We start from the raw sequence: 17,884 nt of genomic DNA on the forward strand, positions 1-17,884 counted from the left end.
AATCATGATAGTTATAAGATGTTTACAAACTATTGCAATAAATAAATTGAGCATATATTAAATAGTATTCAATTATATTTTTTAATTACCTTTTGAAAGATCTATTTCAAAATATGTTCCAAATACTAGTAATTTTGAAAATAATAAAACAATAAACTATTTAATATTTTTCCTGGATAGATGTTAAAATGGTCATATTTTTTAATTTATCAATTGAAATTTAATATATACTAATAATACATTTAATATATATATATATATATATATATATATATATATATATATATATATATATATATATATATATATATATATATATATAAATTATGTTAAAAAAAGTATATTAAATATATTATTTAATTATATCATCCAAAATAACTTCACGTTTATTAATAATTATTAAATGTAGCAAATGCATATTTCTTTATACATTTACGTAGATATTATATCTTACTTTTCGGTTCTCTTACATTAAAAATATAATTATTAACAATAATAATTCAGAGTAATATTGTTAAATATATAATTGAATTTAAAACAATGCACACTCATTATTTGAAATAATATTAAGTATATAAAATATCATTTATCATACAATTTATCCATTTACATACGTTAATTAATATGAAATCGAAAAATATTAAGAAAGCCTTCTTCATAAAATATTTTTTATATAATTACAAGAATAGAATTGTATTTTATATTTAGTATAATTATGAATTCAAGTGTGTAAAATAGTTTAAAGGGAATAATTGTATATAGTGTAGGCTTAGGCTTCAGTTTAATTAATCACGTGTTTAAAATGTAGCTGGGTTAATTCAGAACTAGAGGAAAAAAATAGTTTTTTATTTATAAAATATGGAATTTAAAATAGTAATTTGGGCAAAGAGAATAAAAAAACAGTTGGGCCTTCTCCCTACACCTCCAAGAGTTCTTCTGTATTCCCAAAATTGATGCTTATATCCTGGGTGAAAGTGGGTAAGGACGCAGTAAATTTCATTTACTGCGTCAACGTCCCTGCACCCCCCAAATTTTTACCAAACGGAATACAAAAGCTGTTGCACGATAAAAGTCAAGATGTATAGGAAACAGAATACAAATTCCGTTTCAAAACGTTATGAAACGGATTCTGTAATCCGTTTCATTAAAAAAATTACAATGAGAAAAGTCAACACCCTAATATACTCTAACTAGTGCCCACGACCCCACCACAATCATAAATTTTGTATGACCTTTATTTATTGTCTAAAGGTCTTGATGCATGGCTCACCAAAGAAGAAAAAAAGGAATGCGTAAAAATAACAAACTTTAAGTATATATATGGTCTGCACCATGAGCATAAAAGCGAAAGAAAAAAAAAATTAACTAAGGATGTAAAGTAAACAATATGTATTCACGTGAATGAGAAAGTGATAAGCAAGAAAAGGAAGGTAACGTCAATTTCCGTTTCAGAAACTATAACTTGAAATCTTTTGTAAAATGGATTCTGGCATGCGTTTCAATCATTTACCAAATGGATTACCTAAGCCGTTTCACTAAAAAAAGTCAAATTGTATGGGAAACGGATTACGAATTCCGTTTCGTAAAGTTCTGAAACGGATTCTGTAATCCGTTTCAAAAAAAAATTTGCAAAATTACACCCCATAGATCTGTTTATTTTTACATGGTACGAGATAGCAAAATTTTTCAAACCTAGGATAAAATACCTCATTAAAAAATCAAATCAACTTTTTTGTACATCTAAAATATTGATCACTTTATTTCACTCTGAATACATATAGAGGAGTAGATTTTGAAAAGACCGCTAGTAAATCTCATCTCATCCAATTCAATGCAATCCATATTCATTTAGTGGGGTTAATGCATCAGAAGAGAATGCCCAGGCATGCAATTTTACCATTTCTCTATCCTGCATCGTATACAGTCTCTCTGGCAATATATTGTTGCATAAAGCTGGAAGCATATTCACATAATTGTACAGAAATGCAAAATCATCAATCAATCAAGTTTGATCTCTTTACTTCCTCTTCACTTATATATTGGTAGTACAATATAGTCACCCCCTGGCATATGTTAACATATGCTTCACTTTACAGCATAGCAGGGGAAACAGAAGACAAAAAATAGGAAAGATTTGGAAGGCTGGCACCGATTTGATTCACAGAAAATTATTGATTGAGAAAAAAAAAATGAAGTATTAAGTTATTGCCTTACATCAATGCAACATATTCACCGATCTTGCCATGTCAGTTTCTTCAGAACAAAACTGAACATATACATACAGAAATTAACAATTGTTGACTTTAATTCAAACTTCTACAAATCCGCTGCTTTTAGCCAGAAACACATACAAAAATTGTTTCCGAATACAATACTGGTCATGTCAGATGTAAGAAAAGCAATCTGTTTGAGCTAACAATTTCTACAAGTTCCAAGCTTCAATTCAATCACAAAGCTTTGGCTCACCGGTCTTCCTAACCCAATCAAGCTCTTCGTCGACGGCGTCGATGCCGCCAAGGTCATAAAGAGTCATAAAGAGCAAGCAAAAAAATCATAATGTATGGGGAAACAGATTACGAATGCCGTTTCGTAAAGTTCAGAAACGGATTCTGTAATCCGTTTCAGAAAAAATATTACAATTTTTTTTGAAACGGATTACAGAATCCGTTTTTGAACTTTACGAAACGGAATTCGTAATCCATTTCCCATACAATTTGACTTTTTTTCGTGAAACGACTTAGGTAATTCGTTTGGTAAATGATTGAAACGCATGCCAGAATCCGTTTTACAAAAGATTTCAAGTTATAGTTTCTGAAACGGAAATTGACGTTACCTTCCTTTTCTTGCTTATCACTTTCTCATTCACGTGAATACATATTGTTTACTTTACATCCTTAATTAATTATTTTTTTTTTCTTTCGCTTTTATGCTCACGGTGCAGACCATATATATACTTAAAGTTTGTTATTTTTACGCATTCCTTCTTTTCTTCTTTGGTGAGCCATGCATCAAGACCTTTAGACAATAAATAAAGGTCATACAAAATTTATGATTGTGGTGCGGTCGTGGGCACTAGTTAGAGTATATTAGGGTGTTGACTTTTCTCATTGCAATTTTTTTAATGAAACGGGTTACAGAATCCGTTTCATAACGTTTTGAAATGGAATTTGTATTCCATTTCCTATACATCTTGACTTTTATCGTGCAACAGCTTTTGTATTCCGTTTGGTAAAAGTTTGGGGGTGCAGGGACGTTGACGCAATAAATGAAATTTACTGTGTCCCTACCCACTTTCACCCAGGATATAGGCGTCAATTTTGGGGGTACAAAAGAACTCTTGGAAGTGCAGGGAGAAGGCCCCAAACAGTTTGGGCTGGTGTGCTCTCATAGTTAAAGCAGGCGAGAATACGGGATAGGATTTGTAAACCAGGTGTAAAAAGAAATAATAGATAACAAGGAAGCTGGTATTTGGACAACCCCTCACTATTATTATTTTTTTTCTTCTATAAATATAAAAGTTAATTTTTATTAATATTATTTTATCTTTATACTAGTCGTCAAATTATCGTCAAACGGGGTCATATGGAGTCAAACAACATATTTTTCCTTTGAGAATAACAATAAAAATTCACAATTTTATAGTGTATGATAAATAACAATACTCATATGATTAGTATTCATGATGTGCATAAGCTGATCAACTTTCCATTGAGAGAAAAAGTGTTGAAAACGTTCATATAAAATTTTCATGGATGGTTTCAATGACTTCTAATCCCTCAAGTACTTGTCTCATTGATGGACGTTGTTTAGGGTCATCGTCTATGCATTTTAGAATAAGTTGTGCTGCTTCTAATGCTTCGTTTTCTGAATATTGACCCTCCATTCCACCATCTATTATGCTTTTCAACTTTTCTGTGGAAGAGAGATAAGGCTTGGCCCATAGTACCAGGCTCTCCCCTGTTGGCCAAATTGCAGTCATGCCTGTGAATATTTGAAGAAGCACTACACCAAATCCATACACATCACTCTTCCCATCCACGAGGCCTGTTCAAATAGTTATACAATCCAAACATCTGTTAGTTTCTGCTTATTCCTTATTTTTAGTCTACCTTCCCAACTTCATCTTCCACAAATCCATTGATATAGTTACCTGTTAAGAAATATTCTGGATCGAGATAACCAGGGGTGCCGACGACCGTGGTAGTTACATGTAATTGTTTCTCAGGAGGCCACACTTTAGCCAAGCCAAAATCTGATATCTTTGCATTGTAATTCTGTACGATACAAAGTAATCGCTTATCAAAGTTATATGAGGAATTTAGCACTCAAATTTCATAACATCATGTAATATTCTTCAACTAGTTAACGGGTCTATAGTATTGACACCACTAAGAAAGAGACAATCAGAATCAAGATATTGCATTTTTCAGGTTATATGTTAACAGATGGAGTTAAACTTTCTCAAAAACGAGTTTGGCTAGTAAAAGATATCATGGGTCCAAATTCATAACTGCCAATTCATCCCAACTTGATACTGTATTTGCTTTGGCTTCTAATACGACATACGACAGAATCAACTAACAAAAAATAACTGACCCCATCTAGAAGTATATTTGAGGTCTTGAAATCTCTGAATATGACATTATTTTCGTTAGCGTGCAAGAAAACTAATCCCCGAGCTGCACCGATAGCTATTTTAAGCCGGGTGTTCCAAGAAAGTGGTTCCGTCCTATGATCTCCTGCTCAGAAACAACACAAATAATATGAATTAAACTCAAAGTCATGAGAAGTTTTCTTTCTTGAACCTGTTTTAATTGTCTTCAATTCATACTTTTGTATAGATGACGGTCTAAGCTTCCCTTTGGCATGAACTCATACACGAGAAGAAACTGATTCTCGTCCCAACAGTAACCCAATAACCTCACCAAGTTCGGGTGAGAAAGCCTTCCTAAAATGTTTACCTCAGACTGCATTTTCCAACCAACACAAAATCATCTTTCAATAGCTACTCCAGTTGTGCAAAAAGTAAGAATTATGACATGGAAAGTACTCTAATCGTGTTGCTGGTTACACTATAAAATTAAATGCAAAATAACAAGTAAAATCACAACATGCAAGTGTTTTAAAGTCAAAGTTTAAAATATGCAAGTGAAAGAGATGAAAATAAAGCGACCTGCCACTCATGAAACCCTTGAAGACTTCCCGGGTTTAACATTTTGATGGCAACTGCCACTCCAGAGCCTGGTTTGGCGGGGGTGAGGGTGTTTTCATCCAACCATCCCTTGTAAATTCTGCCAAACCCACCTTCACCGACCAAACTGTCGGACCTGAAATTACTTGTAGCAGATTTGAGCTCCTCAAAACTGAATACGTTCAATTCAGGCCATTTCGGAATTTGGCCACCGGAAAAAGGAAGAGGACGAGATAACTCCGCCTTGCTGCCGTGATCGTATGATGAACCTGAAAACAGAGATATGAATTTACAAAGGGCACCGGAAATATGATAACTTGCCTGAATTGTGAGGGCGTTTAAGTTGAGAGTAGTGAAGTGACGGATCACCGGAGAAACAGAGACCCATGTTATGGCAATCAGAAACCTCTGTTCTTCGTTCTCACTTGGTCAACCAAATTGCCCCATGCCGGCACTTAAATTTGAAGCAGTTCATCCCTATCTTTTTTTATATCAGATAATAATTTCGCATTCATGTTACTATTGAATTAGCTTACTCAACATGTACATCAAGATTTGTCCAGGTAAGTAATATTCTTTAAGAACTTTTATCAATCATATGTATGTCAACAACGATCAAGTCCAAGAGTTACGACAAACTCAGTTCAAAATAACCTCATATACATTGACATCTTAATTAAACTCTCACTTCACACATATGTGTCAATTTGGTCCGTCCCAGGGTTTGGTCCTGGCCGGTTAGGACTAAAAAAGTCTACATTCAAAAAAAGTCTCCAACAAAGAAGTCTATTGGACCAATAGCCCTACAAAACCTTGTGAGTCAGGGTCAACCCATGAGCTTTCATCTTCTACATGAAAAATATATTATTTTTTAAAATATATTACTATATGTGGGACAGGTCCAACGAACCGAATAAGCACGACGATCCGAATAGGTCGAACGGGCTCGATGATCCAAACAGTCTCAACAACCCGAACGGGCCCGACGACTCGGATGGACCCGACAACCAGGACAAACCCGACAACACGGACGGGCCCGACGACATGGACGGGCCCGACGACCCGAATGAGCCCGACGACTCGGACGAGCCCGACGAGCCCATTAAAATCAGTAACGGAGCACTGTACAATACACGTAACACACCCCAATGCAACGTAATACAAACAGTGTCACATGTACAGTGCTCCGTTAGTGATTTAAATTGCGTCACAAAAAATGATCAAATAAAACACGAATTGCGAAAATGAGGATCATTTTAAACATTCTGTAAAAATGAGGACCATTTTAAACATTCTGTCAAAATGAGAACTATCCGCAACAAACATTACGAAAATGAGGACGAAAAATGTATTTAAGCCATAAAATTATAATATTGGTATTATTTTTGTCCATAAACAAAATAATTTAAGCTAGGACTCACAAAGAGTATAAGGATACATGCTTGAACAAAATAATTTGAACCAGGACATACTAATGATCAGAAGGATACCTGCTTAAACAAAATAATTTGAGTTAAAATTTACCAAAGAACAGCTGGATACCTGTTTAAACAAAACAATTTGAACGGAACTCACCAAATATTACAAAACTAACTTCTTTTTATTGAAATGGTAAAGGATTCGCGATAGTTTTGAGGCAAAGATGATTATTCGATGCGGAAAGAGTTACCATTTGAGGTTGTCGTCACAAACAACAAAGGTATATAGAGAGTCTTAAAGACAAACATTAACAGGTAAGAGCAAGACACAATCAGCAACTTTGCAATAATGGAGAATGAAAATGAGATGTTCCTGGAGGAGAAGACATAAAAGCAAAAACAAGCGTTGAAATAGAGAGAATAAACCGAAAGAGGCAGGTGAATATAATCTTAGATTTAAGTTTGGACTTAATTAAAATGAAAAATCGTCATATAAAAGATATCAAACTATAATTTTTAAACAGGAGCGTATAGAGAAAGTAATAATTATATATTTTTTAATTTATTTATGATTATATTTATATTAAAATCATGTGTAAAGAGAAATAAATTAATAAATTTGATCATATATATTTTATAATTATTTTATTTTATTTTAAAATATAATTTTTACAAGACAATTTTTAATCTTGTAACAATGAAATGCTTACGGTATTTTATAAAAAAATTATTTTTTATATTCAAAATTTTAGTTGCATAATTTAGTCAATATATTATTTTTAAATAACTAAGAGAAAAGAAAATCATTTTACTATAAAGAATCAGTCAATATATTCTTCTTAAATACTAAGAGAAAAGAATATCATTTACTATAAAGAATGAGTATCATTTTTTATAAACATAAAAATCTATTTAAATACAAAAAAGTAAATATTTATTTTTAAAATAAATTAAGTATCCTTTAACGTATTTTCATGAAACATATTTTTGTAGATGAGGTTTTTCTCTCTTTAAACGGTTAAAACCAGAAAGTGTATAAAACATGTTATTTTTAATGTTGGGCACATACGGGTACTAATTAATAAAAGTTATGTTAATCAATGTTCATATTTATTACTTGATATATAACGTTCAGTTTATGATAAATATTTATACTTTCTTTCTTAAATTTTCATAATTTAAATATAATACTTGATTGGATATATGTTCATTTTTATTAATTCAATTAAATATTAAAATATTAACATATTAATTTAAGTACTATAAAAATAATTTAATTAATTAAAAATGATTCAAATAAAAACATTGAATCAAAATTTAAAAATTGTAAAAAATTTAAAAATAATAGAGAAATGAAATTCATATTTTATGTTCATTTTTATTAATTCAATTAAATATTAAAGTCTTAACTTATTAATTTAAGTACTATAAAAATAATTTAATTGATTAAAAAATGATCCAAATAAAAAAATTGAATCAAAATTGAAAAATTGTAAGAAAATTTAAAAATAATAGAGAAATGAAATTCATATTTAATTTATTAAATAAAATGTCATGTTATATATAATAAAATTAGCAAGTTTTTCATTTAATATGAATTATAACTCAGAGTGTATTCGGTAATACTAATAAATTATTTATTAACTTATTTGACTACAAAAATACTTTGATCAATCCAATACATGTTTGATTAAGTAATAAGTAACTTATTTTATAAACTTATAGTTTGTAGACTAAGCTACTTTAGTTAGCTTTTCAGCTAGAAATTACTTTAACTAATTTATCAATCCAACTATTTTGAGCGCCTTATACAAGATTAATAAATTAGTTATTATTTGAATAACTTATATATATATATATATATATATATATATATATATATATATATATATATATAGTTTGACCAATACGAAATTATGAAGTAAAATACTTGAAAAACTTATTTAAATGTTTTAATTTATAAACTACTTTAACTGGCTTATAAATTATAAATTACTTTGAGTGCATTTGTTAAAATTAATAAATTAGTTATTAGCTTATTATACAAATTTATAAGTTAATTTGACCAATATATAATATTTAGTACATATTTTGGAATAGATTTTTTACTTTAGAAGTTTGTAACTTATAAATTATAAACTACTTTGTTTACAATTTATTTAAAGATTAAACATATTTTTTATTTTTTAAACATCGATGCGAAATTGAAATTGATTTTTATTACAATAATATTTGATAGAAAAATATTTAAAAATAAATATTATATCGTTCTCTGAGTTAAAATTTTTAACTTGGCAAATGGTGTTCTATTTATAAATTTAGGAACCAAAATATATGATAGGTTGGACAATGATGAATTCCAATTTCATGTAGGACTACAAACCCATTTAGTTTTTTCCTATTAGTATCTTTTTATTTTAATACATTATCTTATTGCTCTTTATTTTTATTTCTAATTTTATAGAGACAAGAAATTATTATACTACTTTTAATATTAATATTTATATGAGTTACTTTTAAATTCTATATAATCCAAATTAAAATTATTTAATATTATAAATTAAAGTTATTAATGTTCATTACATGATGAAAGTTATACAGGATTAAAATTGTAAGAAAATAAATAAATCTAACAATAGTTCAAATTGATAAATAATATTTTTTAAATAAATAAAAATTAATTTTCCTTAATACTTATTTCACAATTCATCTAAACAAAATTACTTGTTCAGATAAAAAAAAGTCTATATAACTTCTAAAAAGTAAATAAAAGTACTTAAAGTTTAATAAGAATTTAAAGATTTTAAAGATAAACTATTATAGTTACATAATAATCTTTTCGTCTATATAAACACAAATTTCATTTATTAATAAAATTTATGTAATTATATCCTTCTATATCATTTGACATTTTCCAACAAGTTAGATTATCAACCAAAATCTTATAAACTAGAAGCTTATCATCTAATACCTAACTTATAAACAAAATTTGTCAAAGAAATCCTTTATATAATCACATATAACTCATCTAATTTCTTTAATTATTTTCTTTTATATTTTAGGTTTAATTGTCCATTTGATTCCTATTTTTTTTTTCTAAATATCAATTTGGTCCTCCAATTTTTTTCTTTAATTTTTCTTTAATTCTATTTTTTAAAAAATATATACAATTTAATCATGTTTATTAAATTTCTCGAAATACATCATAACATATTAGAATTATGTTAGCCGAAAGTTATTCAAAAAAAAAAAAAGAAACGTAATGTAACGATAGTATAAACTTTAACGAATAGTAAAATAAATTAAATACAAATTAATTTCAATATATGCTCATTAAAAACCCTTTAAACAACCCATCACATAAAACCAACAGTCAGTTCTGTAATAATACTATTCATTATATATGATTTATTTCCCGTTGAAGAAACATAAATAAGTGTTTCTTATAACTTGCTACAATCAGTGGGCTTAAAGGACAAATTGAGAGAGTGAAGGTCATATCCTACTAAGAAATTGGTCTGAGCCAAGTTTCCTAACACAACTTGGTCCCCTGGAACCATTGTTAAACATACAACATCTTTCCTCACCCAAGAGAATGTATTCACTGCCTGCAAATTCACATCCCCTCCCTCAAAGTGTAATGTGATAATGGGGAGTTTCATAATTTTCTCACTGCCTTCATAACAAAGGTCAAAAACACCCTTAGGGTCACGCACCCTTTTAGCCCTAATTACTTTGCGCAAAGCACGTACCAAACCACTATAAACACCAGATGGTAAAAGAGTAAACGTTGTCCCAGTATCAATGATCATATTTCCTCTGGTAACATCACCCTTTCTTGCAAATTCAATCCTCTCTTTTCCTACACTCAAGGCCTTCAATGTGACCAAAAACCCACCAGGAACTGCATTAATAAGAGGAGTTGTAACGACTCCACGACCAGAAACCAAAGAGCCGTTTCCAAAATTAATCTTGCTGGTGGAGTTCTCGTTCGTCATGGTATTGGGAATCAGACAATAGGAGAATTTCTTCCCACCAGATGAATAGGGACCCAATTGAGAAATCAGTGAAAGGTTGCCACCACTAAGACCAATTATGCCTGACCCTGACGCATCAAATATGCCACCGGTATCGTGTGCACAACCAAATGCAACATTCGGAAGAGAAATTGGGTTGCTGATGCCTAAGGTTACTGTCTCAAAAGCAAGGGCTCCCGCAGTGTGAGAACCATCTGCATAAGCATAACTGTATCCACATGTTCTGTTATTGGGACATAGTGTATTTTCTAAACCTAGTACTTTGCTACAAAGTCTAGGTAGACATGGCATTGTCCGGTATGATTTGGAGCGACTAGGGTTAAAGAGAGGGATAGTTTGATTGTAGCACTCTATGCATGGCAAACATTGTGTCCATATGAGGTCACTGCCTGTGTCAGCAATGCCAATTACTTCAACAGGTGGTGTTCCGATTAGAATCTTCATGAGATACTCTCCTCCACCAGGTCTCATTGGGGCCTGTAGGTTGCTGCCATGGCTAAGGTTATCACCAGCAGCTTTGAGATGGTTGATGCGTTTGAATGAGCGTTGGAAAGCACTGTGCAAGCGATCAAAGTGGGTGATCGAAGGGTCGTATAAGGGAGATAAAGGAGAATCACGGTGAATGAGAAAATTAGTAGTGGCTTGAGATAAGATTAAGAAATCAAGGGTTCCTAAGAGAGTTAGGGCAAAGTAAAGGGGTTTTGATTTGGGGCTGATACCCATCTTCGGCGAAGTAAAGTACTGTGGTGGATCAAATTGTGCTTCTCTTGCTGCTGAATTTATAAAGACAATTAAGGAGATTGGAATCCCAAAAGGGCCATAGTAGTGTTGAATTTGGTGACTCTGACTTTGTAAAATTAAAGCATATTTTGGCTGAGAAAATAATATAAAGAATATCTCTGCCATATATGTATTTCCAAATACGAAGATAAAAATACTATAAATGGTTAAGTGTTAAGGTATTTCCAAATTCATTTATCCTATTGAACTTTAGCAACGTATCATTCCATACATGATAAAAAGAAAATAGAAAAAAAATTAAAAATTTTATTCTTCAAAGTGTGAAATACTAACGAAATGTTTCTTTTTATTTTTGAATAATGCGAAAAAAATCATGCTTTATCTACTTTTAAATTTATAAAAATATAATTTTAAGAACCAACTTAATATTAAATTAGATATTACTTTCTTTTAAAAATTATGGTTATAATTTGAGTTTTTTTTTATAGATTTTTTTTTGGTTTGATTATACTATCACTACAAAGAAAAACTTCTTATAGTGACCAATAAATATTAATAATTATAGTGATCAATTTAAATACCAATTAACAAAAAATAAAAATTATTGGTTATTAAAATAATCACTATTATGAATAAAAAATTATAATTGGTTACTAAATTAGTCTTTTTTAAATTAGCTACCAAAATAAATTAGTTACTAAAATTTAGATATCTAGATTTTGGTTACAAAAATGAATTAGTTTCTATATTAATCTCTAAATTAGCTACATATATAGGTTTTGAATATATATATATATATATATATATATATATATATATATATATATATATATATATATATATATATATATATATATATATATATATATGTAATTATATCCTTATTTTTCATTTCATAAGGTCTAAATTTTGTAATATTAAATTTTGAGGTATTTAAACTAATTTTCATTGCAGTTGTCACTGGCAACTACTTGTTGTATCAGTGCTAGAGCATACTGCTATTTGAAGAGTATAATTGATATGTAAGTCTTTTTCAATAAATTCCTTCATTTATACTTTAATCTTGAATATATAATGTCATGTTTTCTAAAATTGATAATTTTAACTTTAGTGTTTTTAATGGACAAAGTATATTGAGTGGTAGATCGACTGCCAATACTAAAGGGTCACTTGGATTTCCCTCCGGGTACTTATATGTTATATGTCATTCATTGACTTTAGTATTGTCATGTGTATTTATAACTAAGTGTAGTGTAATAAACAAACTGAGAGCTTTGAGTAGGGCTATTATGTGATGCAGTGGATGACAATAATTGTTCAAGACATTTATCAAAGTGGTTGGGATGCGATAATATACTAACTTATTTCATGTACTAATTTTAACTTGAACTTATTTACATATATATTGCTATTAACTTTTTCTACACTTTTGCAGAAATTTAATGACCCAAATCCAATGGATTCAGGAACAATAGCTTATGTTCAAAAAGTGTGGGCGAAGTACTTTTTATCTAGAGTTAGTGAGAGTTAGGTTTAGTGAGACTTAGAAGTTTAGACTTATTTTATCATATAAGTTATTTGTAACTTTGTTGGAACTGTTTGGATTGGAACTTTGTTGTCACTGTTTGTTTAGATTCGAATTCTGTTGGATGTTTTTTGAATTATAGGTTCAGGTTAAGAGATAAAACAAAGTTACCCGTAAAAAGAAAGCTACAATTGACAACATCATTATGACCCAAACCGTCGTTAAATTGACAACATCCACAACAATCAGGGTAAAATCGTCATCGTTCGTGGATAGGAGTTCTATTTCAATTTCAAACACATAGTGAGTTCAAATACGACTTTTCAAACGTCATGGTATTGTGTAATATTGACGACAGGTTTAGTAATCGTTGTCATTATAGATTACTTTTAACGACGGTCTGATCAACAACGGTGAGAGAATCGTTTTCATAGATTTTCATTAGACGTCGTTAATACCATTTTGTAAACTTTTTCGTTTTTTTTTTCTTTTTGTTCATGAAAAGTAATTTAGGAATTGTTAGGTAGTAAGAATAAATAATAGAAATATGATAAAGGTGAATACTAATTCTCTATAACATTAAGTTGTGATGAATATTATGTTATGGCAACTGTGGTGATGATGCACTCTGCTTCGCATACATAAGATGATGATGTGTGGTTATAGTACCTGCTGTAGGACTCAAAATCACGTCCAATATATTCATTCCAAATCAAATTAAGTGGGTTTCTTTTCCATATTCCTTTTGTGTGCTTTCTATCGAAAGTAATCAAAACAAATTAGTTTACTTTCATTTCTTACATGAACATACAAAAATTGTTTCTTTTAGTAAGCAAAAGGTAATTACAAGAAATTAGTTTAACCTGAAAATGGACAAACTTTTACTATATAATAATTAAATAATTCTTATAAAAGTTTAAGCCTAAATGATTGAATAAATAAAAATTAAATGGATAAGATGAAGAGATAAATGCTTAATAATGTAAGGACCTAGAAAATATCTAAAGGATAAAAGTGGTTTTTAAAATAGAGTTTGATTATTTATGTTTATTAAAAAAAATCAAGTTTATAAGTAGAGTCATTTAATTAAAATTTGTCGTATAAAGATCATAATCTCTATAAAACTAATCATTTTTTTAACTTCGTTTTAAGATTCTAACAAATTTACCCATTATTAGACATTCATAGTACTCTTGGCATCAAAGTAATAATCCTATTCACTTAGTTTCACAAACAAGGTAAATTCATCATTTGTCATTCTTTTAGGTCTTTTAAAAAATCTGGTATATGTGGAGTGTTTGAGGATTTCAAGAGGTGTTTAAGGATTTAAGTTGAATTTATGTTTGGTTATAATTATTAAAGTGTGATCAAATTGTTTAAGTGAGTTGTGTGTTTGCAAGACAACTCAAATATGATATATTGTATTATAAGTCTAGGTGTACAAAAACTTGAGATCAAAAAAGTAATTTAAAATTAATTTATATTTAAGTTGATTCATGTCAAAATAGTTGTAATTAAAAATAAAAAACTAAGTCAACAAAAAATATCTTTTAATCTTTTAGCCGTTCTATAAATATTATATATATATATATATTATATATATATTCTATAAAAAAATTATCTTTCGTTCTTTTTTTTTTCTTACGAGACTCTAAAATCTAATCATATATGAAAACGAGAAACCACCTAGAATTGACAAGGTTATGTTCACCTAGAAGTTATAGCCTATTTCTTTCAATCTTTTATTTTGTTTTTCCAATTCAGGGCCCTTCGACACTATTATCAATATTAATATAAATCAAATCGAACTACGTTTTTACTAATCAGACCATGATGACGGCAAATTATTCAAAGAAAAGAGAGCTCAGAAAGCTATGACCAGAGAAAAAGAAAAAGAAAATCTATTATGACAACAAAATCTATTTTACAAAACTGTATCAGTATATACACAGCGACTGTATTTATAACACAACATGTGAGAAAGTTAAATCACAGTAAAAGAGAGTAAAAATTCCTATTCAATCTAACTTACTCAATTGACCCAATGTAACGTTACTGTAAAATTTTCAAATTTCATCTCCACACCAATCATTCTTGACCTTTGGTCCAGTGGGGCTTTCCTCTCCCAGCACCTCACATGGCAAACTCCTCAAAATCTTCTCCAAAGCACAATTTTTATTCTTAGGAACGAACTTCTGAATCTTCTTCAGCTCAGCATTTTTGTTATAATCAATTTTAGGACCCCAGTCTCCGAAATAATTCAGCCATGGAGGCTCTATAACCGCAGAACCCAAATATTTAGCAGAAACTAATTCAAATGTCCCCATATCCATAAAAATGTTACCTTTAACAGTATCATCCCTTATGCCTATGTTATCTTCCCCTTGCAGATTAAGGCCAGCATGTGGGTATGTTGAATGGCCATGTAAGGAAGAGTAGAATAGTGGTTTGTTGCCACCACTCTGGAACTCAATCTGAGAGGAATCAACCCATGTACCTTTGCTGTGTTGTGAGAAATAGACCTGCCATAGTTCACCACTAAAGTTGCTTAACCTTAGTGTCACATGCTCCCAGTCCCCAACATGTTCACCGATTTTCCCCAATAGAAAAGAAATAAACTTAACTTTTGCTCTTGAAGAGCCATTGAATGGGTAGAAGACCCACATTGCAATGTCAGTGAAGGTTCCTCCCAGCATTGGTTTCACATGTACATAACTTTTGGCACTTTGCAAGTTTCCTGTCTTGACCCTCTCTTTGTTGGCTGCTCCAGCAGGCAGGTCTAGCCAATAGGCACCATCGTTGTTATGATCCTGAGGCAGGTTTGTGCCGTTTGGTGCTATTGGAACAGGATTTGACTCTTGCCCTTTCTTATATAGTAGAGCACCATTGGAGAAAAACCAATCCACTGAAGATGGCATGTATTCGTCGCTGGGATGCAAGAACATAGTTGGAGAGTAAACTTTGAGTAATGCTTTGATTTGTTGTAGATTAGGCATGTATTTTGAGATAGATTTGGTGTTTTTCAAACAAGAAATAGATGGAGATTTGGTACTCCCATTCTGAACAACAAAGGTGCCTACTCTAACACCAGGAGCTTCAATTCCCATGTTTCTTGGTCTAACATCATAAACTCTGACGCTGCGTGATTCCCAAATCAATGAATTTGTCTCACAATGGTCAGTGAGGTCTAATCTGACACACCTGATTTTGTCAAGGGAAGGCTTTCCTGGTGTGGTGGTCACAACATGGCCTACAGCTTCATACCCATCAGGTGGTGTTGGAAGCCAAACATAGACAGGACCATCTTGGGACATCCTCGTACGTGCACTGTTCCATGCAAGTGTGAAATCAAGTGGTTTCTTTAAAGTGGGGTTTCTTGTGTTTGCGCACGCATCTTTTGCCACAAGAACCCATCCAGAAAGTGGCTTGTTGTTGGGTTGGCTGTAACAGCCCAACATAAAGAAACCTTGAGGTATTCTTGATGGTTCAAATATGGTGAAACCTTGATCGTTCGGTCCTCCGCCATAAGTGCTCCAAACTTTGTTGAATGTTGATATTTGAGACACTTGTAGCCCACCAAGATCAATTATTTCACTGGCAAAATCACTACCTACATGCAACAATTGCAATAACCATCATGCATTTAGTAGAAAGTTTCACGAGAAATCTTTGTATCAGACAATCACAGAAAATTCACTTGGGACATATCAGAAGGAGAAAATGTGTTATATCATTAATTAATGACTGATGAGTGAATCATATGGATACCTGGAGGCCAAGAAGAATTTGCTATTGGTACAGGAAGCTTGAATATCGTGTCTATGGGAAGAGATTGTTTCTTCTTCAAGAAAATCGTTGCACAACATGTGGTAATACAATTACCCATTGTCGAGTTAGGAGTGTCGATGTACGTTGAATATGGCTATTATAGTATGATAATGGTGGTTCTTTGCAGAGGGTTTACACAAACAAAAACACATATATGTAAATGATGTCGGAGACATAAAGATCAATCCAATTTAATATATTAAGTTACCATAATAAAATAAAAGTTAAAACAAATAAAAGCGTTAAAAAGGGAAACTCGATAAACCTAAATTTTAATAGCTCTCTCTATATATATATTATTACAAAATCAAGCTATTTAAGAATAAAGTTATTATGAATAGTATCTGGAGAAATTGTTAGAAATTGTGTTACCTTGAAAAAAAATCTATAATCATGAAATTTTCATAATTTTAAGGTAAATGTTAATATATTAAGTTACCATAATAAAATAAAAGTTAAAACAAATAAAAATGTTAAAAAAGGAAACTCGGTAAATCTAAATTTTAATTCCTATATATATATATATATATATATATATTAGTATCCATAATTTTAATTGTATACGAAATGTGATGTAAATCTTCCATGCTAACCGTTATGTAGTATCCCCGGGGTTTAATATGATTTGCAAAATTTTATTAATTTTTTTTTTTTATAAAATGTAGGTGTTTTATTATGTAATCATTAACTAAAATACATATTATTATAAAATGCAACCCTAACAAACAATATTATTGATAATCATGCAATTGAAAATATTCGTACATGAAAGAGGTTCGTGATCTAAGTATAATTCAAATATAATTATGAAGTAAGGATTAAAAGAATTTGTATTATTATTTTGATCAAAAACAGACTTTTAAGTTTGATCCGCTGCGGAATGCCCCTTTTTTTTGACCCCCAAAGTTACCCGCCTACGTGACACTTAATATTTTAATAATTTTTAAGGAAATGGGACCAGAAACGCGTGAGAGAAGTTGGAGTGAATTGTGAGGTTGTGATACACGCGCAAGAGAGGAAAAAGGAAAAGTTAGAAAAACAGAACTTTCACTTGCAGTTTAAACTAAAGGCGAGAGTGCGGCTTGAGTGCGGCGAGAGTGCGGCTTGAGTGCGGCGAGAGTGCGGATTGCTGCCATAGCTTCGT

General features: G+C 30.7%; 3 protein-coding genes and 1 pseudogene across 4 annotated transcripts; all 4 read right to left on the minus strand.

Annotated features, from left to right (window-relative positions):
• Window positions 1-3,600: 3,600 nt before the first annotated feature.
• LOC114179289 (probable serine/threonine-protein kinase PIX13) lies at window positions 3,601-5,704 on the minus strand. 2 transcript variants are annotated; one of them, XM_028065567.1, is made up of 6 exons: window positions 5,576-5,704; window positions 5,174-5,460; window positions 4,832-4,967; window positions 4,597-4,739; window positions 4,151-4,274; window positions 3,601-4,044 (listed from the first exon to the last, which is right to left on the minus strand). In XM_028065567.1, the coding sequence occupies exons 1-6, from the start codon at window positions 5,577-5,579 to the stop codon at window positions 3,734-3,736; spliced, it is 1,005 nt and encodes a 334-aa protein (XP_027921368.1). In that variant the 5' UTR covers window positions 5,580-5,704; the 3' UTR covers window positions 3,601-3,733. The 2 variants fall into 2 exon arrangements, with proteins under 2 accessions (XP_027921368.1, XP_027921367.1); XM_028065566.1 differs by having other exon boundaries at window positions 5,561-5,703.
• Window positions 5,705-10,029: 4,325 nt separating this feature from the next.
• On the minus strand, window positions 10,030-11,379 carry LOC114175008 (aspartic proteinase CDR1-like). The gene has a single exon (XM_028059762.1). It carries the CDS (start codon window positions 11,367-11,369, stop codon window positions 10,053-10,055), a length of 1,317 nt encoding a protein of 438 aa, XP_027915563.1. The 5' UTR covers window positions 11,370-11,379; the 3' UTR covers window positions 10,030-10,052.
• A 3,599-nt stretch (window positions 11,380-14,978) lies between these two features.
• Window positions 14,979-15,608, minus strand: LOC114175449. The gene has a single exon (XM_028060207.1). It carries the CDS (start codon window positions 15,606-15,608, stop codon window positions 14,979-14,981), a length of 630 nt encoding a protein of 209 aa, XP_027916008.1.
• A 5-nt stretch (window positions 15,609-15,613) lies between these two features.
• LOC114177124 lies at window positions 15,614-16,370 on the minus strand (annotated as a pseudogene).
• Between the last annotated feature and the right edge of the window lie 1,514 nt (window positions 16,371-17,884).

This window comes from Vigna unguiculata, chromosome 3, assembly GCF_004118075.2.
Source record: "Vigna unguiculata cultivar IT97K-499-35 chromosome 3, ASM411807v1, whole genome shotgun sequence".
NCBI classification, from domain to species: domain Eukaryota; kingdom Viridiplantae; phylum Streptophyta; class Magnoliopsida; order Fabales; family Fabaceae; genus Vigna; species Vigna unguiculata.

Excerpts from the sequence above, each read along its gene's own strand:
- LOC114179289 (XM_028065566.1), bottom strand. Across the intron at positions 4,968-5,173 it reads AAGGGTTTCATGAGTGGCAG|TCTGAGGTAAACATTTTAGG; the intron begins GTCGCTTTATTT and ends TGGAAAATGCAG. Across the intron at positions 4,740-4,831 it reads AGACCGTCATCTATACAAAA|GAGATCATAGGACGGAACCA; the intron begins GTATGAATTGAA and ends GTTTCTGAGCAG.
- LOC114175008 (XM_028059762.1), bottom strand. The coding sequence starts at position 11,369 with ATGGGTATCAGCCCCAAATCAAAACCCCTTTACTTTGCCCTAACTCTC.
- LOC114175449 (XM_028060207.1), bottom strand. The coding sequence starts at position 15,608 with ATGCTGGGAGGAACCTTCACTGACATTGCAATGTGGGTCTTCTACCCA.